General features: G+C 54.7%; 1 protein-coding gene across 1 annotated transcript in view; it reads left to right on the top strand.

Moving 5' to 3' along the window:
- Window positions 1-26,621, top strand: part of bcl3 (BCL3 transcription coactivator) — a 178,165-nt gene that overhangs the window by 127,457 nt on the left and 24,087 nt on the right. The window contains exon 5 of the mRNA XM_072553674.1: window positions 5,388-5,496. Coding sequence (XP_072409775.1) covers window positions 5,388-5,496 — 109 coding nt within the window. The remainder of the gene's footprint in view (window positions 1-5,387; window positions 5,497-26,621) is intronic.

Genomic DNA, 26,621 nt, shown 5'->3' on the forward strand with positions numbered 1-26,621 from the left:
TAATAAAAAATGTGGATGCTGTGAGTCAGAAACAGAAAGGAAAGTTGCTGGAAAAGCACAGCCGGTCGGGCGGCCTCTCACGGAGAGAAATCAGAGCCGCCATTTCGGTTTCGGCAACCCTCCCTCAGGACCCTCGATCCCCCCCCCCTCCAGCTTCCTCCAGACCTGATGCCCGGAACATCGACTCTCCTGCTCGTCGGACGCTGCCTGACCTGCTGTGGTTTTCCAGCACCAAACCTTTGGTTTCTTGGTTACGCAGTCCCCAAAACCCTTCGCTCTGAGGTCAGACAGTGCCATGGACTGTTTTAGCCAAACCCCCGCCCCTCCCCCCCAGCCAATCTTCTAACCATCCATCGCCCCCATAAAAGAAAGGTCAGCATCTGATTTCCTTCCCCTATCACCCACTCAACCCGGGATGCGAGCTGATACTGATCCAGTCTCGGTTCTGGAAGTCTTTCTGCAGGCTTACTCCATTTAAATAATATTCAGCTCCTCCAGTCTTCCTGTCAATGTGCACCTTGGCTCAGTGGTTAGCACTGCTGCCTCCCAGTGCCAGGGACCTGGGTTCGATCCCACCCTCAGGCGACTGCCTGTGTGGAGTTTGCACATTCTCCCCGCGTCTGTGTGGGTTTCCTCCGGGTGCTCCGGTTTCCTCCCACAGTCCAAAGATGTGCAGGTTAGGGTGGATTGGCCGTGGGAAATTGTCCCATAGTGCCCAGGGGTGTGCAGGTTAGGGTGGATTAAGTCAGGGGTAAATGCAGAGTAATGGGTTTGGGTGGGATACCCTTCGGAGGGAGGGTGTGGCCTTGATGGGCCAAATGGCCTGCTTCCACACTGTCGGGATTGTATGAAGTCACATTTCCCCACGTTATATTCCACCTGAACCTGGCTCAATCCCTGTGCAGATTCAGTGCTGCCCTCAGCACCTCGGTTCCCTCCCACACCCACCTTTATGAGGATAGCATATTCCCTTCCCTCACTGCGATCGAGTTCAAACAGCCCCCAGCCCTCGTTATCACTGTCTACTTCTGATTCGCCAGTCCTCTGTTCTGATCAACAAGGGACTTCGAAATCCATTCTGACCTTATTTATCACATTAAGTAATGTACATTCCCAAATAACAGATGTTGAACGAATTGGTTCATGGTTATTTTCGCTCCCTGTTCAAATAAAGGTGTTCCACTGGCAATTCTCCAACCCTCTGGATATTTTCCAGAGTCTAAGTGAGATTAAACACAGAAAGTCATAGAATCATAGAATCCTGACTCAGTGGAAACAAGCCATTCAAGATCAAAGAACAAAGAAACGTTACAGCCCAGGAACAGGCCCTTCGGCCCTCCAAGACTGAGCCGATCCAAATCTACTGTCTAAACCTATTGTCATCGGTACCCCTCTGCTCCCCACCGACTCATACATCTGTTCAGACGCATCTTGAATGAATCTACCGTGCCTGCCTCTCCCACCTCTGCTGGCAACGCGTTCCAGACGCCCACCACCCTCTGAGGGAAGCACTTAAAGCATGTATCCTCCTTAAACTTTCCACCTCTCACCTTGAAACAGTGACCTCTCGTTATTCAGCCCAAGTCATCAACAGCGACCCTCCGAAGAGTAACACACCCAGTCCCATTCCCCCGACCCTATTACTCGACATTTACCCCTGACTAATCCACCCTAACCTGCACATCCCTGGGCACTATGGGACAATTTCCCATGGACAATCCACCCTAACCTGCACACCTTTGGACTGTGGGAGGAAACTGGAGCACCCGGAGCAAACCCACGCAGACACGGGGAGAATGTGCAAACTCCACACAGACAGTCGCCCGAGGGTGGGATCGAACCTGGGGTCCCTGGCGCCGGGAGGCAGCGGTGCTAACCCACTGAGCCACTGTGCCACAACGAAATAGTTGCAGGCGTAGTCCTTTCGGCCCTTTGAGCCTGGACCACCAGCCCGTACGATCGTGGCAATCTCAGTAGAGGTCGTTCTGTGGTGACGCGCATTTTGTTCATGAGAATTCATCGCTGTAACACGATTGACGAATGGGGACACTGTTTCTAAAGCACAAACGTTTAAGGTGTGTGTTGGTGATAACACAATTCCTGTCCCTTTAGTTGAAACCATGCTGCAATTCTGCAGGATTCTTTTAACAGGACTCCATGAGAATTGAACTGCCACATTTCAACAGAACCAAATTGTATCCCATTCGCACCCTCTCCCCATACCCCTTGATCCCTTTAGTCCCCTATTCCAGCTCCCTCTTGGACATATCCAATGAACTGGCCCCCAGCAGCTTCCTGTGGGAGAGAATTCCACAGGTTCCCAACTCCCTGAGTGAAGAAATTCTCCCTCATCTCAGTCCGGAATGGCTTCCCCCTTTAGTCTTAGACTGTGACCCCCTAGTTCTGGATTTTCCCAACATTTCTCCCACATCCAGCCTGTCCAGTCCCATCAGGATTGTATATGTTTCTACGAGAATCCACCCCCACATTCCCCGAAATTCCAGTGAGTCCAAGCCCAGTCGATCCAGCCTTCCCTCATGTGTCAGTCCCGGGAATCAGTCTGCTGAACCTTCGCTGGGATCCCTCAATAGCGGGAATGTCCCTCCCTCAAGACCAGGAGACCGAAACTAGACACAGTCCTCAAGGAGTGGCCTCAGCTAGGCCCTGGGTAACTGCAGCAGGACCAGAGAATCCGCTTTCATTTTCATTCTTCACTCCTAGCACGGGGGCATCCCGGGCTAGATCAACATTAATCAGCTGTCCGAATCAGTTCAGAGACAGCCACACGGCTGTGGGGTCTGGAGTCACGTGTAGGCCCAGACCAGGTAAGGATGGCTGTTTCTTGACCTGAAGGACATGAGTGACCCAGCTGGGGTTTTTCCCAATAATCAGCAATGGATTCATGGTCATCTTCCCCGCTGAATTCCCATTTTGACTCGTTGAATTCTATCTCCCGCCATCTGCAGGGTTGGAAGCTGGATTCCAAGAACGTTCCTGGGTCTCTGGGATTGATAGTCTAGAGTTCACAGCATCAAGGCTAAACATCAGACCAGAAGGCGCAACAGCAGAAACTGGGCCATTCGGCCCATTGAGTCTGCTCTGCCATTCGATCCTGGATGACGTGTTTCCCGACCCCATTCTCCCGCCTTCTCCCTGTAACCCTCGACCTCCCTCTCACTAACCAGGAACCGGTCCATCTCTGTCTTAAACACACTCAGTGACGTGTCCCCCACGGCACTCTGTGGGAGGGAGTCCCACAGATTCCTCACCCTCCAGCTGAAGAGATTCCTCCGCATCTCAGTGCTCCTGGGTCACCCACTCGCTCTGAGGTTCCTAGTCCTCCCTCTCACCTCCTCCATTTCCGATCTTACCTTCAGCTACTTCCTTGAACATTCCGGGATGTATCCCATCAGACCCAGAGGACCTGGCCCCATCGTTTCCCCGGCATTTTGCTCTTGGGTGAATGTGGCTTCGTCTGCTCCTACTCCCACCTGGTCACGTGGTGTTTGTTGAACAGTGTCTGGGTCCGGGCACTAACGGCTCCTTCCCTGGTCTCACCACTTGCTCAGACTCCGGGAAAGAATTGGGATTGATGGGATTTGTTGATATGGGGGTTAGAGAATGACAGACAGGGAGGGCTAACCCACAGCACTGACCCTCCGACAGTGCGGCACTCCCACAGCACTGACCCTCCGACAGTGCGGCACTCCCACAGCACTGACCCTCCGACAGTGCCCACTCCCTCAGCACTGACCCTCTGACAGTGCCCACTCCCTCAGCACTGACCCTCCGACAGTGCGGCACTCCCTCAGGACTGACCCTCCGACAGTGCCCACTCCCTCAGCACTGACCCTCCGACAGTGCCCACTCCCTCAGCACTGACCCTCCGACAGTGCCCACTCCCTCAGCACTGACCCTCCGACAGTGCCCACTCCCTCAGCACTGACCCTCCGATAGTGTGGCACTCCCTCAGCACTGACCCTCTGACAGTGCGGCACTCCCTCAGCACTGACCCTCCGACAGTGCAGCACCCCCTCAGCACTGACCCTCCGACAGTGCCCATTCCCTCAGCACTGACCCTCTGACAGTGCGGCACTCCCTCAGCACTGACCCTCTGACAGTGCGGCACTCCCTCAGCACTGACCCTCTGACAGTGCGGCACTCCCTCAGCACTGACCCTCCGACAGTGCGGCACTCCCTCAGCACTGACCCTCCGACAGTGCGGCACTCCCTCAGCACTGACCCTCCGACAGTGCGGCACTCCCTCAGCACTGACCCTCCGACAGTGCGGCACTCCCTCAGCACTGACCCTCTGACAGTGCGGCACTCCCTCAGCGTCCAGAGTTGTGTAGGTTACATGGATTAGCCATGGGAAATGCAGGGTTTTTGGGATGGTTTAGGGAGAGGGATGCTCTTCAGAGGGTTGGTGTAGACTCGATTGGTTGCATGTCCTGTATCCACGCTGGAGGGATTCAATGATTCTTAGATCCCTTTTATATCTTTCCCCTCTCACCCTAAACCTATGCCCCTCTAGTTCTGGACTCCCCCACCCCAGGGAAAAGACCTTGTCTATTTACCCTATCCATGCCCCTCATGATTTTATAAACCTCTATAAGGTCACCCCTCAGCCTCCGACGCTCCAGGGAAAACAGCCCCAGCCTGTTCAGCCTCTCCCTGTAGCTCAAACCCTCCAACCCTGGCAACATCCTGGGAAATCTTTTCTGAGCCCTTTCAAGTTTCACAACATCTTTCCGATCGGAAGGAGACCAGAATTGCACACAATATTCCAACACTGGCCTAACCAATGTCCTGTACAGCCGCAACATGACCTCCCAACTCCTGTACTCAATACTCTGACCAATAAAGGAAAGCATACCAAAGTCCTTGCCCCTGCTTCTCCTCACACAGTGTGCCAAGGCTCAGTCTCTCTGTCTCACTCAGCCATCTCCCGCCTCCTTGTTTTTTGCCAACTGCAGGGGCAAAACCATATCTAACAGGCTGGAGGAGAGGGGCTGAATGACCTCCTGTTCCTGTGTAACAGGCTGGAGGAGGAGGGTAGAATGGCCTCCTGTTCCTGTGTAGCAGGCTAGAGGAGGGCCTCCTGTTCCTGTGTAACAGGCTGGGTTAGGGAGGCTGAATGGCCTCCTGTTCCTGTGTAACAGGCTGGAGGAGGGGGGGCTGAATGGCCTCCTGTTCCTGTGTAACAGGCTGGAGGAGGGGGGCTGAATGGCCTCCTGTTCCTGTTGAACAGATAACGCCTGATCTCTGAGGTTCGGAACAGCCCTGGTCTGTCAGCTTTGATTAGCTTTGATTCGAGGTGTGGAATCCAGGGGGGGTGCGGAGCCAAGCTGACCTCACTCTATGTCTGTCTTTCTCGTTGTGTTCAGGCCCCTGCACATTGCTGTGGTCCAGGAGGACAGCGCAATGGTCGATAAACTCATCCAACTCCTCCAGCTGGGGAGAAAGGACCTGGATATTTACAATAACCTTCGACAGGTAAGGGTCCGAAACAGACTGAGACAGAGAGAGGGAGATTAATGCACACTCACAGGGCAGAGACACGGGGGGAGAGAGAGGGAGAGATATTAACACACTCACAGGGCAGAGACACGGGGGAGAGAGAGATATTAACACACTCACAGGGCAGAGACACGGGGGGAGAGAGAGGGAGAGATATTAACACACTCACAGGGCAGAGACACGGGGGAGAGAGAGATATTAACACACTCACAGGGCAGAGACACGCGGGGAGAGAGAGGGAGAGATATTAACACACTCACAGGGCAGAGACACGCGGGAGAGAGAGATATTAACACACTCACAGGGCAGAGACACGGGGGAGAGAGAGGGAGAGATATTAACACACTCACAGGGCAGAGACACGGGGGAGAGAGAGATATTAACACACACTCACAGGGCAGAGACACGGGGGGAGAGAGAGAGGGAGAGATATTAACACACTCACAGGGCAGAGACACGGGGGAGAGAGAGATATTAACACACACTCACAGGGCAGAGACACGGGGGAGAGAGAGATATTAACACACACTCACAGGGCAGAGACATGGGGGAGAGAGAGATATTAACACACACTCACAGGGCAGAGACACGCGGGAGAGAGAGATATTAACACACACTCACAGGGCAGAGACACGGGGGGAGAGAGAGGGAGAGATATTAACACACTCACAGGGCAGGGACACGGGGGAGAGAGAGATATTAACACACACTCACAGGGCAGAGACACGGGGAGAGAGAGAGGGAGAGATATTAACACACTCACAGGGCAGAGACACGGGGGAGAGAGAGATATTAACACACACTCACAGGGCAGAGACACAGGGGAGAGAGAGATATTAACACACACTCACAGGGCAGAGACACGGGGGAGAGAGAGAGGGAGAGATATTAACACACACTCACAGGGCAGGGACACGGGGGGAGAGAGAGGGAGAGATATTAACACACTCACAGGGCAGGGACACGGGGGAGAGAGAGATATTAACACACACTCACAGGGCAGAGACACGGGGGGAGAGAGAGGGAGAGATATTAACACACTCACAGGGCAGAGACACGGGGGAGAGAGAGATATTAACACACACTCACAGAGCAGAGACATGGGGGAGAGAGAGATATTAACACACACTCACAGGGCAGAGACACGGGGGAGAGAGAGATATTAACACACACTCACAGGGCAGAGACACAGGGGGAGAGAGAGGGAGAGATATTAACACACTCACAGGGCAGAGACACGGGGGAGAGAGAGGGAGAGATATCAACACACTCACAGGGCAGAGACACGGGGGTGAGAGAGGGAGAGAGACACACATACACACAGGGCAGAGACATGGGGGAGAGAGGGAGAGAGACACAGGAGAGAGAGAGAGAGAGAGAAAGAGACACACACATACAGACAGAGAAAGACACACACAGTAGAGAGATTAACACCCACCCACTAGAGACACCCAGGATAGAGAGAGACACACAGAGGAGAGAGATGTGAGAGAGAGAGAGTGAGAGAGAGATACAAGAGAGAGAGACAAGGGGAGAGAGAGAGAGGAGAGGGACACAAATGAGCGAGACATGAGAGAGAGAGAGAGAGAGAGACACACACACAGAAGAAAGAGTGACACATGAGACAGAGGCACAAGGAAGAGATAGACAGAAGAGAGGGCGATAAAAGAGAGTGAGGGAAACAGGAGAGAGCCACAGGAGAGAGAGAGAAGCACAACAGAGTGAGGTGAGAGAGAGGGAGAGACAGACAAAGAGAGAGAGCGAGAGAGAAGAAAGAGATTAACACAGACATGTAAGAGAAAGAGGGAGAGAGCCAAATACATAAAAGTTAGAGAGAGGTACACATGCAAGGGAGAGAAATCAACAGACAAAAGAGATAGAGAGAGAGAGAGACACACCCATACACAGGAGAGAGACACGCACATGTTGGGGGAAATTGTTCTGCTGTGTTAAAAGACTGAGTGTACAAAGGTGCAGTTTGTGAAAGGTTGCGATGTTGTGAGAGAGAATCTTTCTAACGCGGCGAGTTTGTTAATGTCTGGAACGCACTGCCTGGTGGCGTCATGGAGATAGGTGCTATTGAGATATTGGATGGGTCAGTTCTAGTCACCACGTTATCGGAAGGATGGGGAAGCTTTGGAGAAGGTGCAGAGGAGATTTCCCAGGATGGTACGGAGGGAAGGTCTTATGAGGAAAGGCTGAGGGACTTGAGACTGTTTTCATTCGAGAGAAGGTTGAGAGGTGACTTATTCGAGACATACAAGATAATCCGAGGGTTAGATCGGGTGGACAGGGAGAGCCTTTTTCCTCAGATGGTGATGGTCAGCACGAAGGGACACAGCTTTAAACTGAGGGGTGATAGATATAGGACAGATATCAGAGGTAGTGTCTTTACTCAGAGAGTAGGAGGGGTGTGGAACGCACTGCCTGTAACAGTAGTAGACTCAGCAACTTTAAGGGCGTTTAAATGGTCATTGGGTCGGCATATGGATGAGAATGGAATAGTGTAGGGTAGATGGGCTTCAGTGAGTTTTGAGAAGATTTGTAGCTCAGGTTGAGGTTTTGGATGTAGCTTCGCTCGCTGAGCTGGGCTTCAGATTGGCATCACAGGTCAGCACAAACATCGAGGGCCGAAGGGCCTGGACTGCTCCGGAATGTTCTCTGTTCGACGGTTGCTTGGAAAGGAATGGGGGTGCAGGACGGCATGATGGTCAGACAGCACGCTGGAGAGAGTCAGTGGGCTGCAGAGAGACGAGGGACCAAATGGCCTCGGGCTGCACTGTCAGGATTCAATACGTTCCTCGTTGACCTTCTGAAAGGCGGGAGAGGAAATGAGACTTGTTTTAAACATCAGCCTGTTTCCACTTGAGTTGTGAGTAAACCAGCCAGTTAATGAGTAATCTCTTGTCAGGCAACATTGCCTATTTTCCATGTAGATCCACCCAAAAGAGGAATCTCAATTAATGTTTGAGAGGACCAGGTCAGGGTGTTCTTACTGAGAAACGACAGGGAGCAAACGGGAGCTTGAGATTAAAATAACACCCAATGTTTTATCAGTGATAGAGAGAGAGGGCGCGGGGAAAGCTCATAGGTCAAAGTAATCTTCAGACAAAGTGTGGAGTCCCATTCTGAGCACTTTACACAGAAACATAGACAATAGATGCAGGAGTAGGCCATTCGGCCCTTCCAGCCTGCACCACCAATCCAATGCAATCTCAGGATCCCATTCCCACCCTCTCCCCTTGATCCCTTTAGCCCCATGATCCACATTCAGCTCCCTCTTGGATATATCTAATGAACTGGCCCTCAACAGCTTCCTGTGGGACAGAATTCCACAGATTCCCAACTCCCTGAGTGAAGAAATTCTCCCTCATCTCAATCCGGAATGGCTTCCCCCTTTAGTCTTCGACTGTGACCCCCTAGTTCTGGATTTTCCCAACATTTCTCCCACATCCAGCCTGTCCCAGTCCCATCAGGATTGTATATGTTTCTATGAGAATCCACCCCCCCACATTCCCCTAAATTCCAGTGAGTCCAAGCCCAGTCGATCCAGCTTTCCCTCATGTGTCAGTCCCGGGAATCAGTCTGCTGAACCTTCGCTGGGATCCCTCAATAGCGGGAATGTCCCTCCCTCAAGACTAGGAGACCGAAACTGCACACAGTCCTCAAGGAGTGGCCTCAGCGAGGCCCTGGGTAACTGCAGCAGGACGCCCTCACTGCGATACTCCAATCCTCTCGCTCGGAAGGCCAGCACGTCATCAGCTCCCCCTCACTGCTTGCTCCCCCTGCCTCCCAACCTTCAGGGACTGTTCCACCAGGTGGGAAGGGAGACGGACAGGTCGGACCATTCAAGAGGGCGGTGCCGAGTTGGAGGGTTGGATCTGGGATGAGGTGGGAGGAGGGGAGATGAGGAAACTGGTAAAGTGGATGCTGATCCCATGTGGTTGGAGGGTGGAAGATGAGGCGTTCTTCCTCCAGGCGTCGGGTGGTGAGGGTTTGGCGATGGAGGAGGCCCAGGACCTTGGGGGAGTGAGAGGGGGAGTTGAGGTAGTCAGCCGCAGGACAGTGGGGGCTGCTGGGTGCGTAGAGAGAGGGCGTGTTGTGTTTTGCAGATTGGCAATCGCAGGGTGATAGGGGCCCAGACGATGGGCTGAAGGCCTTTATTCTGCACTGTAATGGTGAGATGGAGAGGAGAACAGTTTCTCCTCCTATGTGGGCCCTCCCTAACCCCTGCTGGTCTCTCCTAGCTCCCTGAGGGCAGGGACATCTATTGAGACTGAAGGCCACAATCTCCACCAGACATGAGGAAGCAATGGCCGAACGGTGTGACCACTGGGTTATCTGCCCGGAGAGGCGGATAATGTCACGGGGACCTGGGTTCAAATCCCACCTGGGGCAGACGGTGCAATTTGAGCCCAATAGAAAAATACTCTGGTGTTTGGAGACCAGGGACGACCATGAATCCATTGTCAGGAAGAATCCCATCTGGTTCATCCGTGTCTACTGGGGAAGGAACCTGCCATCCTTCCCCAGGCTGGGCCTACACATAACTGCAGGCCCACAGGTTGACTCTTAACTGAAAAGATTTGCAAGGATGTTGCCAGGGTTGGAGGATTTGAGCTAAAGGGAGAGGCTGAACAGGCTGGGGCTGCCTGAGGCTGAGGGGGTGACCTCTTAGAGGTTTATAAAATCATGAGGGGCATGGATAGGGTAAATAGACAAGGTCTTTTCCCCCTGGGGTGGGGGAGTCCAGAACTAGAGGTTTATAAAACCACGAGGGGCATGGTTAGGATAAATAGACAAGGTCTTTTCCCCCTGGGGTGGGGGGAGTCCAGAACTAGAGGGGCATAGGTTTAGGGTGAGAGGGGAAAGATATAAAAGGGAACTGAGAGGTAACTTTTTCACCCAGAGGGTGGGGTACGTGTATGGAATGAGCTGCCAGAGGAAGTGGTGGAGGCTGGTACAATGACAGCATTTAAAAGGCATCTGGATGGGGATATAAATAGGAAGGGTTTGGAGGGATATGGGCTGGGCGCTGGCTAATGGGACTGGATTAAGTTAAGATAGCTAGGTCAGCACAGACGAGTTGGGCCGAAGGGCCTGTTTCCGTGCTGGACACCTCGATGATTCCAGGCCCCTTGAATAAGTGAGGGATGGGAAGCGAATGCTGTCCTCTCCAGAGATGGCCTGAATGAATATAGGACAATAGATACAGGGTGCCTGCTGATATCGATGCAATTCCATGTCCTGCACCAAAGGCACACTATTGGAAAGTTTTACTCCAACCCCCCCATCCCTGGGAACGCTCCATAATATCTCCTCCACAACCCCTTCACCCTCCCCTACCAGCACCCCGAACCTGTCCCCAGGATAAGTGAGATATCACCCACCGAACACTCTTTCAGCGTACCCCCCGACTTCCCTCCTCAGACCCTCTCCCTCTCGGCCAGGAAATGCTTCAGAACGCCTTGGCCTCCCAGATTGAGACAAGCATAAGAACTAGGTGCAGGAGGAGGCCATTCGGCCCCTTCGAGCCCGCTCTGCCAGCCAATAAGCCCATGGCTGATCTTTTCATGAGCTCAGCTCCACTTCTCCGCCCTCTCACCGTAACCCTGAATCCCTTCATTGCTCAAACCTAACTCAGCTTTTAAACACCTTCACTGAAATACCATCAACGACTTCCCTGGGCAGGGAATTCCACAGATTCCCAATCCTCTGGGTGAAGAGGTTCCTTCTGAATTCAGTCCGAAACCTGCTCACTCCAATCTGGAGGCTCGATCCTCTTGTCCTAGTTACAGCTGCCAGTGGGAACATCCCCTCGACCTCGATCTTATCTATTCCCTTCATCATTTTATACGTTTCTATAAGAATCCCCCCACCCCACCCCGCCCCCCCCCACCTCGTTCTTCTGCCCTTGTCTAGCCCCTTCCCCAGCCGGGGCGATTTTGTGAGGCGGGGTGGGGCATGGCGCCCAGGTGGGAGGGGGCAGGCAATGGGAAGGAGAGAGGGTGCGGAGGGGGAAACAGTGGGATGTCTGGCAGCGGCTGATTTCCAGCCATACAAGGGGGAGCTGACCGAGCACTGAGCGGATACTCGGAATCTGGTCGTTGCTTGGAATGACTCGTTTCATTTCCCCTCTTCCCCACCACACACCCCCCACCCCCACCCCGCCGCCCCGGGCGATAGAGAAAGGAAACGCAGGTGACTCGCTCACCCGGTCACATCCGCCCTTCACGTCACTAACCCGACACCAACAGGGAGAAACAACAGACTCAATGGGACCTGCAGCCGTGGGGTGTCACGGTGGCTCAATGGTTAGCACTGCTGCCTCCTGGCGCCAGGGACCCGGGTTCGATTTCACCCTCGGGTGGCTGTCTGTGCATATTTTGCACATTCCCCCCCCATGTGGTTTTCCTTCGGGGGTTCCAGTTTCCTCCCACAGTCCAAAGATGTGCAGGTTAGGGTGGATTGGCCATGGGAAATTGTCCCATAGTGCCCAGGGATGTGCAGGTTAGGGTGGATTGGCCATGGGAAATTGTCCCATAGTGCCCAGGGATGTGCAGGTTAGGGTGGATTGGCCATGGGAAATTGTCCCATAGTGCCCAGGGATGTGCAGCTTAGGGTGGATTGGCCATGGGGAATTGTCCCATAGTGCCCAGGGATGTGCAGGTTAGGGTGGATTGGCCATGGGAAATTGTCCCATAGTGCCCCAGGGATGTGCAGGTTAGGGTGGATTGGCCATGGGAAATTGTCCCATAGTGTCCAGGGATGTGCAGGTTAAGGTGGATTGGCCATGGGAAATTGTCCCATAGTGTCCAGGGATGTACAGGTTAGGGTGGATTGGCCATGGGAAATTGCCCCATAGTGCCCAGGGATGTGCAGGTTAGGGTGGATTGGCCATGGGAAATTGTCCCATAGTGCCCAGGGATGTGCAGCTTAGGGTGGATTGGCCATGGGGAATTGTCCCATAGTGTCCAGGGATGTGCAGGTTAAGGTGGATTGGCCATGGGAAATTGTCCCATAGTGTCCAGGGATGTGCAGGTTAGGGTGGGTTGGGCCATGGGAAATGCAGGGATGGAATAAGTGGCTGGGTCTGAGTGTGATGCTCTTTGGAGGGTCAGTGTGGACCTGATGGGCTGAATGGCCTCCTTCCACACGTTTGCGATGATGTGGTGAAAAGTGCAGTCATGTTGCTGTGGCAGTGAGGAAGAATAGTGGATGTTTTGAGGAGCTGGAGAATGTAGTTTTAATGGGATCCTTGCTTTTCTGGATGTACACCAATCACGTGGGATCCTTCTGTGCTGGGGACAGGGTGCAGATGACGTTCAGAGAGAATTGTCAATATTCGGAGATGATACAAAGCAGACAGTGTCTGGTTTGTTTTGATATGGGCACAGAGTACAAGAGCAGGAAGGTGATGTTGAACATGTTCGAGATAGTCTTCAGTTGGAGTATTGTCCACTCCTCAGTTTAAGAAGGACGTGTGTACGCCATGGAGAGAGAGAGTGCAGATCCGAGTTGCAGGAATGGACACTGAGATGAGAAGCTTCAGTGATGAGGGTAGGTGGGAGAAACTGGAGACGTCTCCTTTAGAGAGGGAAAGGTAATGCCGTCGAAGAGATTTGAGAAAACGTTCCCCAGTCATGTGTCGTCACTGTCCCTGCCCATCAAAGGGTGAAAGATGCAGGGCTCCAGACCGTAAGGTGATTTCAGTACTGACTGACCAACAGTGCCCACTCCCTCAGCACTGACCCTCTGACAGTGCCCACCCCCTCAGCAGTGACCCTCCGACAGTGCCCACTCCCTCAGCACTGACCCTCCGACAGTGCCCACTCCCTCAGCACTGACCCTCCGACAGTGCCCACTCCCTCAGCACTGACCCTCCGACAGTGCCCACTCCCTCAGCACTGACCCTCCGACAGTGCCCACTCCCTCAGCACTGACCCTCTGACAGTGCCCTCTCCCTCAGCACTGACCCTCCGACAGTGCGGCACTCCCTCAGCACTGACCCTCTGACAGTGCGGCACTCCCTCAGCACTGACCCTCTGACAGTGCGGCACTCCCTCAGCACTGACCCTCGACAGTGCCCACGCCCTCAGCACTGACCCTCTGACAGTGCGGCACTCCCTCAGCACTGACCCTCCGACAGTGCAGCACTCCCTCAGCACTGACCCTCTGACAGTGCAGCACTCCCTCAGCACTGACCCTCTGACAGTGCCCACTCCCTCAGCACTGACCCTCCGACAGTGCAGCACTCCCTCAGCACTGACCCTCCGACAGTGCAGCACTCCCTCAGCACTGACCCTCTGACAGTGCAGCACTCCCTCAGCACTGACCCTCTGACAGTGCCCACTCCCTCAGCAGTGGAGGAGCTGCCAAAAAGTGTGTGTTGTGTTGGACTGGCCACAGGCCAGACAGGAGGGCAAAATAATCAGGAGATGCTGGGATTGAGGCCAGCATATAAAGCACAGTCACTGAGCAAACACACCGAATGCCAGAGTGAGTCTGATAAACAAACCATTGTCTTATTTTACTGTGATCTCAGTTATCAGGACCTGGTGTTCAACATGTCTTTCAGGAGAACTCTCTGGGATTTTCCCTTACACACGAACAGACACTTTCATCATCAGTTAGCAATTGCTCAACGGCTTCTGAATAAAGAGTTCCCTCTGCACCATCCCCCTCGCAGGACAGGGACAGCACAGGGTTAGATACAGAGTAAATATATATCTCTGTAACTTCCTCCTGCCCCTACACCGCCTCCCTATCTCTGTAACCCCCTCCAGCCCCTACACCCCCTCCCTATCTCTGTAACCCCCTCCAGCCCCTACACCCCCTCCCTATCTCTGTAACCCCCTCCAGCCCCTACACCCCCTCCCTATCTCTGTAACCCCCTCCAGCCCCTACACCCCCTCCCTATCTCTGTAACCCCCTCTGGTGGTGAGGTGTTGGGGGAGGTAGGGGCTAATTTGCGATGGTGTTGGAGATTGTGTACTGTTGGGGGTGGATGGGTTGCTGGATTATCTGAAATGGGCCCGTCCCCTCAGACCTTCTGTGTGCTCTGACTGATCCTTTTGCCTTGGTTCAGCCTATCACAGGCTCGAGCTAACGTTACCAGCCGAGGTGCATTTGGGTTTAGACAGGGTCACAGTGCGGGTCTCTCTCTCTCTCTGTGCCCTGTGTGTGAGGGTCTCTCTCTCTCTCTCTCTCTCCCTGTGCCCTGTGTGTGTGAGGGTCTCTCTCTCTGTCTCTGTGCCCTGTGTGTGTGAGGGTCTCTCTCTCTGTCTCTGTGCCCTGTGTGTGTGAGGGTCTCTCTCTCTCTCCCTGTGCCCTGTGTGTGTGAGGGTCTCTCTCTCTCTCTCTCTCTCTCTCTGTGCCCTGTGTGTGTGAGGGTCTCTCTCTCTCTCTCTGTGCCCTGTGTGTGAGGGTCTCTCTCTCTCTCCCTGTGCCCTGTGTGTGTGAGGGTCTCTCTCTCTCTCTCTCTCTGTGCCCTGTGTGTGAGGGTCTCTCTCTCTCTCTCTCTCTCTCTGTGCCCTGTGTGTGTGAGGGTCTCTCTCTCTCTCTCTCTCTCTCTCTCTGTGCCCTGTGTGTGTGAGGGTCTCTCTCTCTCTCCCTGTGCCCTGTGTGTGTGAGGGTCTCTCTCTCTCTCTCTCTCTCTGTGCCCTGTATGTGAGGGTCTCTCTCTCTCTCTCTCTGTCTCTGTGTCCTGTGTGTGAGGGTCTCTCTCTCTCTCTCTCTCTCTCTCTCTCTGTGTCCTGTGTGTGAGGGTCTCTCTCTCTCTGTGCCCTGTGTGTGTGAGGGTCTCTCTCTCTGTCTCTGTGCCCTGTGTGTGAGGGTCTCTCTCTCTCTGTGCCCTGTGTGTGTGAGGGTCTCTCTCTCTCTCTCTGTGCCCTGTGTGTGTGAGGGTCTCTCTCTCTCTCTCTGTGTCCTGTGTGTGAGGGTCTCTCTCTCTCTGTGCCCTGTGTGTGTGAGGGTCTCTCTCTCTGTCTCTGTGCCCTGTGTGTGAGGGTCTCTCTCTCTCTGTGCCCTGTGTGTGTGAGGGCCTCTCTCTCTCTCTCTCTGTGCCCTGTGTGTGTGAGGGTCTCTCTCTCTCTCCCTGTGCCCTGTGTGTGTGAGGGTCTCTCTCTCTGTCTCTGTGCCCTGTGTGTGAGGGTCTCTCTCTCTGTCTCTGTGTCCTGTGTGTGAGGGCCTCTCTCTCTCTCTCTCTGTCTCTGTGCCCTGTTTGTGAGGGTCTCTCTCTCTCTCTGTCTCTGTGTCCTGTGTGTGAGGGTCTCTCTCTCTCTCTCTCTCTCTGTGCCCTGTGTGTGTGAGGGTCTCTCTCTCTCTGTGCCCTGTGTGTGTGAGGGTCTCTCTCTCTGTCTCTGTGCCCTGTGTGTGAGGGTCTCTCTCTCTCTGTGCCCTGTGTGTGTGAGGGCCTCTCTCTCTCTCTGTGCCCTGTGTGTGTGAGGGTCTCTCTCTCTCTCTCTCTCTGTGCCCTGTGTGTGTGAGGGTCTCTCTCTCTCTCTCTCTGTGCCCTGTGTGTGTGAGGGTCTCTCTCTGTCTCTGTGCCCTGTGTGTGTGAGAGTCTCTCTCTGTCTCTGTGCCCTGTGTGTGTGAGGGTCTCTCTCTGTGTCCTGTGTGTGAGGGTCTCTCTCTCTCTGTGCCCTGTGTGTGTGAGAGTCTCTCTCTGTCTCTGTGCCCTGTGTGTGAGGGTCTCTCTCTGTGTCCTGTGTGTGAGGGTCTCTCTCTCTCTGTGCCCTGTGTGTGTGAGAGTCTCTCTCTCTCTCTGTGCCCTGTGTGTGAGGGTCTCTCTCTGTGCCCTGTGTGTGAGGGTCTCTCTCTCTCTGTGCCCTGTGTGTGAGGGTCTCTCTCTCTCTCTCTCTCTGTGCCCTGTGTGTGTGAGGGCCTCTCTCTCTCTCTCTCTCTCTCTCTCTGTGCCCTGTGTGTGAGGACCTCTCTCTCTCTCTCTCTCTCTCTGTCCCTGTGTGTGTGAGGGTCTCTCTCTCTGTCTCTGTGCCCTGTGTGTGAGGGTCTCTCTCTCTCTCTCTCTCTCTGTGCCCTGTGTGTGTGAGGGTCTCTCTCTCTCTCTCTCTCTCTGTGTCCTGTGTGTGAGGGTCTCTCTCTCTCTCTCTCTGTCTCTGTGCCCTGTGTGTGAGGGTCTCTCTCTCTCTCTCTCTGTCTCTGTGTCCTGTGTGTGTGAGGGTCTCTCTCTCTCTCCCCTGTGCCCTGTGTGTGTGAGGGGTCTCTCTCTCTCTCTCTCTGTGCCCTGTGTGTGAGGGTCTCTCTCTCTCTCTCTGTCTCTGTGTCCTGTGTGTGAGGGCCTCTCTCTCTCTCTCTGTGCCCTGTATGTGAGGGTCTCTCTCTCTCTCTCTCTGTCTCTGTGTCCTGTGTGTGTGAGGGTCTCTCTCTCTCTCCCTGTGCCCTGTGTGTGTGAGGGTCTCTCTCTCTCTCTCTGTGCCCTGTGTGTGTGAGGGTCTCTCTCTCTCTCTCTCTCTGTGTCCTGTGTGTGAGGGCCTCTCCCTCTCTCTCTCTCTCTCTGTGCCCTGTATGTGAGGGTCTCTCTCTCTCTCTCTCTGTGTCCTGTGTGTGTGAGGGGTCTCTCTCTCTCTCCCTGTGCCCTGTGTGTGTGAGGGTCTCTCTCTCTCTCTCTCTGTGCCCTGTGTGTGTGAGGGTCTCTCTCTCTCTCTCTCTCTCTCTGTGTCCTGTGTGTGAGGGCCTCTCTCTCTCTCTCTCTCTCTGTGCCCTGTATGTGAGGGTCTCTCTCTCTCTCTCTCTCTCTCCCTGTGCCCTGTATGTGAGGGTCTCTCTCTCTCTCTCTCTCTCTCTCTGTGTCCTGTGTGTGAGGGTCTCTCTCTCTCTCTCTCTCTCTGTGCCGTGTGTGTGTGAGGGTCTCTCTCTCTCTCCCTGTGCCCTGTGTGTGTGAGGGCCTCTCTCTCTCTCTCTCTTGTGCCCTGTATGTGAGGGTCTCTCTCTCTCTCTGTCTCTCTGTGCCCTGTATGTGAGGGTCTCTCTCTCTCTCTGTCTCTGTGTCCTGTGTGTGAGGGTCTCTCTCTCTCTCTCTCTCTCTCTCTCTCTGTGTCCTGTGTGTGAGGGTCTCTCTCTCTCTGTGCCCTGTGTGTGTGGGAGTCTCTCTCTGTCTCTGTGCCCTGTGTGTGAGGGTCTCTCTCTGTGCCCTGTGTGTGGGAGTCTCTCTCTCTCTCTGTGCCCTGTGTGTGAGGGTCTCTCTCTCTCTCTCTCTATGTGCCCTGTGTGCAAGGGTCTCTCTCTCTCTCTCTCTCTGTCCCTGTGTGTGTGAGGGTCTCTCTCTCTGTCTCTGTGCCCTGTGTGTGAGGGTCTCTCTCTCTCTCTCTCTCTCTCTCTGTGCCCTGTGTGTGTGAGGGTCTCTCTCTCTCTCTCTCTCTCTCTGTGCCCTGTGTGTGTGAGGGTCTCTCTCTCTGTCTCTGTGCCCTGTGTGTGAGGGTCTCTCTCTCTCTCTGTGCCCTGTGTGTGTGAGGGTCTCTCTCTCTCTGTGCCCTGTGTGTGAGGGTCTCTCTCTCTCTCTCTCTATGTGCCCTGTGTGCAAGGGTCTCTCTCTCTCTCTCTCTCTGTCCCTGTGTGTGTGAGGGTCTCTCTCTCTGTCTCTGTGCCCTGTGTGTGAGGGTCTCTCTCTCTCTCTCTCTGTGCCCTGTGTGTGTGAGGGTCTCTCTCTCTCTCTCTCTCTCTCTCTCTGTGCCCTGTGTGTGTGAGGGTCTCTCTCTCTCTCTCTGTGCCCTGTGTGTGAGGGTCTCTCTCTCTCTCTCTCTGTGCCCTGTGTGTGTGAGGGTCTCTCTCTCTGTCTCTGTGCCCTGTGTGTGAGGGTCTCTCTCTCTCTCTGTGCCCTGTGTGTGTGAGGGTCTCTCTCTCTCTCTCTCTCTCTGTGCCCTGTGTGTGAGGGTCTCTCTCTCTGTCTCTGTGCCCTGTGTGTGTGAGGGCTTCTCTCTTGCTCTCTCTCTCTCTCTCTCCATTGACATGGCCTTCCTTGTGTAGGTGTTTTCATTCGATGTCCTCTCTGGGGTCGTGGTGGATTTGCCCTTGTTATACGACCATCTCCTCTCTCCCTCTTCCTCTCAATCCAGCCCGAAGTTTTTTTTGTAATTGGAGGCGAGCGGACAATGCCAATTGTGGGCCAACATGTGGCACCCCGGCCCAGCACCACCCCCCCCCCCGCCCCCAGCACCCCCCCCGCACCACCCCCCCTCCCCCCCCCCCGCCCCAGCACCCCCCCCCCCCTCCCCCGCCCCCCCTCAGGGTTCACCATCGCTGTAGGCCGGAGGGAAGCTCAAGTGTGCAGCAGCTTGGCCTAGTACCTCTTCGAAAGCCTGCTCCCTCTGCCTCTCCCTCCATCCTCTGTTCCCCCTCCGCTGTCCCTCAGACCGAGAGGATGTGGGACTGCTGCGTCCGATAGACAGGTGAATACCAGATAGAGACAAGAAAAACAATAGACACCGGCACTGAGATCAGGGCTCTCTCTCTCTCTCTCTTTCTGTGTCTCTCGGGGGACTGAGTGCAGAACTGCAGCCTGAGGCCTTGTTGACTCAGTCAAGGATAAACCTGCTCAGGAATGCATGTCTGACTTGTGTCAAGGCTTGACTCCCTTATCTTGCCCTTCCCTCACTCCAAGGTACAGGATATTCTGTCCTTGCTCCCTGAAATGTCCGGCCAATGAGCCACACCCAGAATCTGCAGGGATTGAGCCACAGAGTCCAGAGTGTGGTGCTGGAAAAGCCCAGCAGGCCCGGCACTATCCGAGGAACAGGGGAGATCAGAGAGTCGAGAGTGTGGCGCTGGGTGTTGCCTGACCGGCTTGTGCTTTTCCAGCACCGCCCCCTCGACTCTGATCTCCACTATCTGCAGTCCTCACTTTCTCCGAGGGAGTGAGACAGGCCTGTCTCACTCCCCGAGGCCTATCCCACTCCCCTGGAGCATATCCCACTCTCCCCCCCCCCCCCCCCCCCCCCAGGGCTTATCCCACTCCGTCCCGGGGCCTATCCCACTCCCCCCTGGGAGAGAGTGAGGATCAGAGCTTAAAAATGTGTTGCTGGAAAAGCGCAGCAGGTCAGGCAGCATCCAAGGCGAAGGAGAATCGACGTTTCGGACATAGACCCTTCTTCAGGAAATTCAGGGGCCTATCCCACTCCCTCTCAGGGCCCTACCCCACCCTCTCAGGGCCCCTACCCCACTCTCCCCGGGCCCTATCCCACACTTCCCGGGCCCTATCCCACTCCACTCCACTCCCCTCCCCCCCCCGGGGCCTATCCCACCACCTCCCCCCCTCCCCCCCCCCAACCGGAGCCTATCCCACCCCCCCCACCGGGGCCTACCCCACTCCCCCCTGGGGCCTATTCCAGTCCCCCCTGGGGCCTATCCCACTCCCCCACAGGGGCCTATCCCACTCCAGCTGTGGATCCACTCTGCCTATACCTCTCTGTGTCTGTGTCTGTGTCTGTGTCTGTGTCTGTCTGTGTGGGGGTGTGACACTCTTGAAAAGGATGGATTGATTCACTGTGGGTGTGTGTTTCTCTCTGTGTCTCTCTCACTCTTGATCTGCATATCTGAGTGTGTGCGTATGTGTGTATGTTTGTCTGTATCTCTCTGTGTCTCTCTTAGTTTGTATATGTATGTGCATGTTTACATGTGTGCTTGTGTATATGTGTCTGTTTCTGTGTGTGTGTGTACCTGTGTGTATATGTCTATGTCTGTTTCTGTCAGTGTCTGTGTGGGTTTGTGTCTGTGTCTGTGTGTGGGTCTCTGTCTGTTGCAGTCAGTGTCTGTGTGTGTGTGTCTGTTGCGGTCAGTGTCTGTGTGTGTGTGTGTCTGTGTGTCTGTCTCTGTCTGTTGCAGTCAGTGTCTGTATGTGTGTGTCTGTGTGTGTGCGCTTGTGTATATGTCTGTGTCTGTTTCTGTCAGTGTCTGTATGTGTGTGCCTGTGTGTATCTGTTTCTGTGTGTGTCTGTGTGTCTGTGTGTGTGTGTCTGTGTCTGTCTGTGTGTGTGTGTGTGTGTCTGTGTCTGTCTGCCTCTGTGTGTATCTGTGTCTCTGTGTCTGTCTGTGTGCATGTGTCTGTCTGTGTGTGTGTTTGTCTGTGTGTCTGTCTGTGCCTGTGTGTGTACCCCTGTATCTGTGTCTGTGTGTTCGTCTGTCTGTGTCTGTGTGTGTACACACAGTCTGTGTCTGTAAAGTTCTTTCAGTGTCTTTCTCCCCATGTGGTCTATCTCTCTCCCTCACCCTGTTTCGATCTCGGTCCGTGTGTGTGTGTCTGTGTGTGTGTGTGTGTGTGTGTCTCCCTCCACCTCTCTCTGTTTTTCTCCCCCTCCATATGAGTCAATCCGTTCTGTAACTCGGGGCCTGAAGTTCAGTCAGAGTGTCAGTGTGTGTACAGTACTGAGTGCACTCTCTCCCCCTCACACCTCCCCCCCCCCCGCCCGACACTCTCTCACAGGGACAGCCCCAGGCCAGCACCTGCCAGCAGAAGGCTGTCTCAGTCAGAAACCCTTCCTTTCCCATAACAAACCAGACCCGTCCCAGCTCAGAGCTACCTCTGTGGCCTTGACCTCCCGTCACAGTCTACAACCCTGCAGCAAGTAATGAGGAAATGTCAGTCACATTACAGGCTAATTCACACACTGAGGCCATTCAGCCCTTTGGCATTCCAATTGTGCTATCCACCCCTCCCCACACCGCAACTTATAACATTCTATAAAGCTTTCCAAATCCTCAGTTTTTTGCTTAGTTACACAGCTTCCCTGTGGCTCCCTTTCCTTATCTCCCTCCCTGTGGCTCCCTTCAACTCACTCCCTCTGTCTCGGTCTCTCTCTCTCCCCGTATTTCACACAGAATGGGGGCATTAGAGAGACCTGGGAGGGGGGTTACAGAGATAGGGAGGGGGTGTAGGGACTGGAGGGGGTTACAGAGATAGGGAGGGGGGTGTAGGGGCTGGAGGGGGTTACAGAGATAGGGAGGGGGTGTAGGGGCTGGAGGGGGTTACAGAGATAGGGAGGGGGGTGTAGGGACTGGAGGGGGTTACAGAGATAGGGAGGGGGTGTAGGGGACTGGAGGGGGTTACAGAGATAGGGAGGGGGTGTAGGGGCTGGAGGGGGTTACAGAGATAGGGAGGGGGTGTAGGGGGCTGGAGGGGGTTACAGAGATAGGGAGGGGGTGTAGGGCCTATAGGGGGTTACAGAGATAGGGAGGGGGGTGTAGGGGGCTGGAGGGGGTTACAGAGATAGGGAGGAGGTGTAGGGACTGGAGGGGGTTACAGAGATAGGGAGGGGTGTGTAGGGGGCTGGAGGGGGTTACAGAGATAGGGAGGGGGGTGTAGGGGCTGGAGGGGGTTACAGAGATAGGGAGGGGGTGTAGGGCCTATAGGGGGTTACAGAGATAGGGAGGGGGTGTAGGGGGCTGGAGGGGGTTACAGAGATAGGGAGGAGGTGTAGGGACTGGAGGGGGTTACAGAGATAGGGAGGGAGTGTAGGGGGGCTGGAGGGGGTTACAGAGATAGGGATGAGGTGTAGGGGCTGGAGGGGGTTACAGAGATAGGGATGAGGTGTAGGGGCTGGAGGGGGTTACAGAGATAGGGAGGGGGTGTAGGGGCTGGAGGGGGTTACAGAGATAGGGAGGGGGTGTAGGGGCTATAGGGGGTTACAGAGATAGGGAGGGGGTGTAGGGGTCTGGAGGGGGTTACAGAGATAGGGAGGGGGTGTAGGGGCTGGAGGAGGTTACAGAGATAGGGAGGGGTGTAGGGACTGGAGGGGGTTACAGAGATAGGGAGGGGGTGTAGGGGCTGGAGGGGGTTACAGAAATAGGGAGGGGGTGTAGGGACTGGAGGGGGTTACAGAGATAGGGAGTGGGTGTAGGGGCTGGAGGGGGTTACAGAGATAGGGAGGGGGGTGTAGGGGGCTGGAGGGGGTTACAGAGATAGGGAGGGGGTGAAGGGACTGGAGGGGATTACAGAGATAGGGAGGGGGTGTAGGGGCTGCAGGGGGTTACAGAGATAGGGAGGGGGTGTAGGGGGCTGGAGGGGGTTACGGAGATAGGGAGGGGGTGCAGGGGCTGGAGGAGGTTACAGAGAGGTGAGGGAGTCTCACTGGTTGGGAGCGATATTGTGTGGTTGGAGGTAAAAGATCTCACCTCAGGGTGACAACTGCACTCCTCCCCTCCCCCCCCCCCCCCCCCGCCCCATACATTAAGTTGGAGGGGCAGAGGACGACTGATCCCCCAGAAGACAGGAGACTCTCGTCAGGTTAGTCTGACCTTGGTCATTGGTGAGGTTAGAGAGTCCGTTATTAAGGGTGAGATATTGGAGAACATGGTCAAATAAGGCCGAGTCAGCACGGTTTCACCATTGGTGGGGGGGGGGGGGGGGTGATTCCTGAAAAATCTGTTAGAATTCTTCAAGGAGGTAATGAGCAACTTAGACAAAGGAGACCAGGTCGAGGTGATCTATCAGGATTCCCAGGAGGTCTTTGACCAGGAGCTGCACAGGAGGCTGTTAATGAAGATAAGAGCCCGTGGTGTTCGGGGAAAGGTCCTGGCCTGGACAGAGGGTTGGCAGGAGGCAGAGAGTGGGGATAAAGGGCTCGTTCTCAGGATGGCAACTGGTGACTAGTGGAGATCCGCAGGGCTCAGTGTTGGGACCGCAACGATTCACGTTACACAATAACGATCTGGACACAGGAACCAAGGACATTGTTGCTAAGTTTGTAGATGACACAAAGATAGGGTGGAGGGAGGGTGGTACTGAGGGAGCAGGGAGGCCACAGAAGGAATTGGACAGGTTCGGGGAGTGGGCAAAGAAGTGGCAGGTGGAGTACAGTGTGGAAAGTGTGAGGTCATGACCTTTGGTAGGAAGCAGAGAGGCATGGACTACATGGGGAAAGGTTTCCGAAATTGGAAGCACAAAGGGACCGTGGAGTCCTGGTTCAGGATTGTCTTCTAGTTAATTTGATTTGATTTATTACTGCCGCATGTACCTGAGTACAGTGAAAGGTTTTGTTTTGCGTGCAGTGCAGACAGATCACACCGTACAAAGATCACGGGGCGATAGATCAGAGCAGGGGGACAGAGCTGCAGGGAAGGGGACACACAAAGCGAGATTGGTGTTGGATGTGAAATTTGAGAGATCCGTTCGTTAGTCTAGTGACAGCGGGGAAGAAGCTGTTCCTGAACCTGTCGGTGTGTGTGTTCAAGCTCCCGTACCTTCTGCCTGACGGACGGGGTTGGAGGGGATTATAACCGGGGTGGGAGGGCCCTGTGAGGATGTTGGCTCCCTTCCCGATGGGAGTCCGTGGATGGGAGGTTGGTTCCCGTGATGGTCTGGGCTGTGCCCACCACCTTCTGTAGTTTCTCACCGTCCCTGGGCAGAGCGGTTCCATACCAGGGCCGTGTCACCCCCCCGGACAGTACCCTCTCAATGGGGCGTCTGTAGCAGTCGGTGAGGGTCCGTATGGACAGGTGGGATTGCCTGAGGCTCCTGGGGAAGAGGAGGCCTTGCTGTGACTCATTGACCTTTCACACCTCCGTGAGTGGTCCAGGATGGGATTGTCGATTATCGTCACTCTGAGGAACTTGACAGGCAGGTTCAGTTGGCAGTGAGGACAGTAAATGCAATGTTACCGTTCGTCTTCAGAGTGTTCAAATCCCAGAGTAGGGATGACCTGCTGAGGCTGTACAAGGCCCTGGTCAGCCCGCATTGGGAATATTGTGGGCCCCGTATCTGAGGAAGGATGTGCTGGCCTTGGAGGGGGCCCAGAGGGGGTTTACAAGAAGGATCCTGGGGATGGAGGGTGTGTCGTACGAGGAGAGGTTGAGGACCCTGAGCCTGGACTTGATGAGGTTGAGAAGGACGAGGAGGGATCTGATTGAGCAGGCGAGAGTGAGGGCTGGAGATCAGAGTCAAGATTAGAGAGTGATGCTGGAAAAGCACAGCAGGTCAGGCAGCATCCGAGGAGCAGGAAAATCGAGGTTTCGGGGAAAAGCCCTTCATCAGGAATGAGGGATCTGATTGAGCCTTACAGAACACTGAGGGGGGCCTGGATAGAGTGGGCACAGAGAAGATATTCCCACCAGGAGGAGAGACCAGGGCCCGAGGGCACGACCTCAGGGGGAAGGGACCACCCTTTGGAACTGAGATAGGGAGGAATTTCTTCAGCCGGAGGGTGTGGGAATCTGTGGGAATCATTGCTGCAGAGGGATGTGGGGGACGCGTCACTGAGTGTGTTTAAGATTTGGAGATGCCGATGTTGGACTGGAACGGACAAAGTTAAAAGTTACACGACACGAGGTTATAGTCCAACAGGTTTATTTGGAAGCACTAGCTTACTCCACAACCACCTGACGAAGGAGCAGCGCTCCGAAAGCTAGTGCTTCCGAATAAACCTGTTGGACTCTAACCAGGTGTTGAGCCAGCGATAGAGAGGTTCCTGATTAGTGAGGGGTTCGAGGGTTACAGGGAGAGTGGGATTGAGAAACAGTGTCAGTCGGGATCGAACGGCATAGCAGATTTGAAGGGCTGAATGGCCTAATGCTGCTCCTGTATCCGATGGTTTCAGGGGAATTCTCTGGGGGTATCCGTGAGGGAGCATTTTGGAAGCAGGGTGAGGGGATGGGGAGGGGGAGCGCTGAAGGACGAGCAGTGAGCTGTTCACCTTTGACCCAGTCCCACGGATATCACTCGTGGTTTCCGATAACCGGCCTATTCCAGGGCTCAGAGAGCGAGGAACAGAAACCTGAGCTGATAAAAGCCAAGCGAAAATTGTTTATGAGATGTTTGCAATCGATTCCACCAACAGCAAACCTTCCCCCCCCCCCCCCCCCCCCACCAACCACCTCAATCCTTCCCTTCTGCACTCTCCCCTCCCCACCCCCACACACAAACCCCACCCCACTGTCACCGTCTCCCACCCAGACCCCCAAGTGCTGTTCCATCAGGGGTACAGCGATTTGATACTGAAAGTGAATTACAGCTCTCAGTGCTTAGAAACACAACTGAGAAACCCAGCCTTGAAGCTCAGTTTCAGAATGAGTGGGTTCCCTCACACACAGAGAGAGAGAGAGAGAGACAGACGCTGCAAACAAATCCCTAATCAGGGAGTTCAAATCCCTCCATCAGAGTATACTGCTCCTCTCCCCACCCCCCCCCCCCCGGCCTAGTTCCCAGTGAGGATTAACCCTTTACCCTCCTCCCCATGCCCCCAGTTACAGACACCAGGCAATGGGTTCCCAGTGAGGATTAACCCTTTACTCACCTCCCCTCCCCAGTTCAGACATCAGGCACTGGATTCCCAGTGAGGATTAACCCTTTACCCACTTCCCCTCCACCCCCAGTTACAGACATCAGTGCCCACTCCCTCAGCACTGACCCTCCGACAGTGCGGCGCTCCCTCAGCACTGACCCTCCGACAGTGCCCACTTCCCTCAGCACTGACCCACCGACAGTGCCCACTCCCTCAGCACTGACCCTCCGACAGTGCGGCGCTCCCTCAGCACTGACCCTCCGACCGTGCTGCATTCCCTCAGCACTGACCCTCCGACTGTGTCCACTCCCTCAGCACTGACCCTCTGACAGTGCGGCACTCCCTCAGCACTGACCCTCTGACAGTGCCCACTCCCTCAGCAATGACCCTCTGACAGTGCCCACTCCCTCTCAGCACTGACCCTCCGACAGTGCGGCTCTCCCTCAGCACTGACCCTCTGACAGTGCGGCTCTCCCTCAGTGCACTGTCAGCCTGGATATATTTCGGCTGATCCCGGAATGGGGGTGTGGTTGGATTTATCTCCAGCACCATCTGACCCTTCGGCCAGGCATCCATTCTGGGCCTGGGAATGGGCTGAGGCATTATTGTCATGGGGTGGTCCTGAGGTATTGAGTCTGGATATTCAACTGGGCTCCATCCCCTGGGTCTGGGGAGGACTGAGGGAAGGTGGGAGCGGTGGTTGAACACTGCTGATGCTGTGTGTCGATCTGTGTATTTGGAGTAGAGGGTGCACGTGCTGGGTTCTGCAGTTGAATAGCCCACTCTGTCTCTCTGTCTCTGACTGGTGAAAGTCAGAGGGAGAATGGGGAGGTGAATCACACAATGTGATTTATACTGAGTCAATTCTTCAAT

Source organism: Chiloscyllium punctatum, chromosome 34 (genome assembly GCF_047496795.1).
Source record: "Chiloscyllium punctatum isolate Juve2018m chromosome 34, sChiPun1.3, whole genome shotgun sequence".
NCBI classification, from domain to species: Eukaryota; Metazoa; Chordata; class Chondrichthyes; order Orectolobiformes; family Hemiscylliidae; genus Chiloscyllium; species Chiloscyllium punctatum.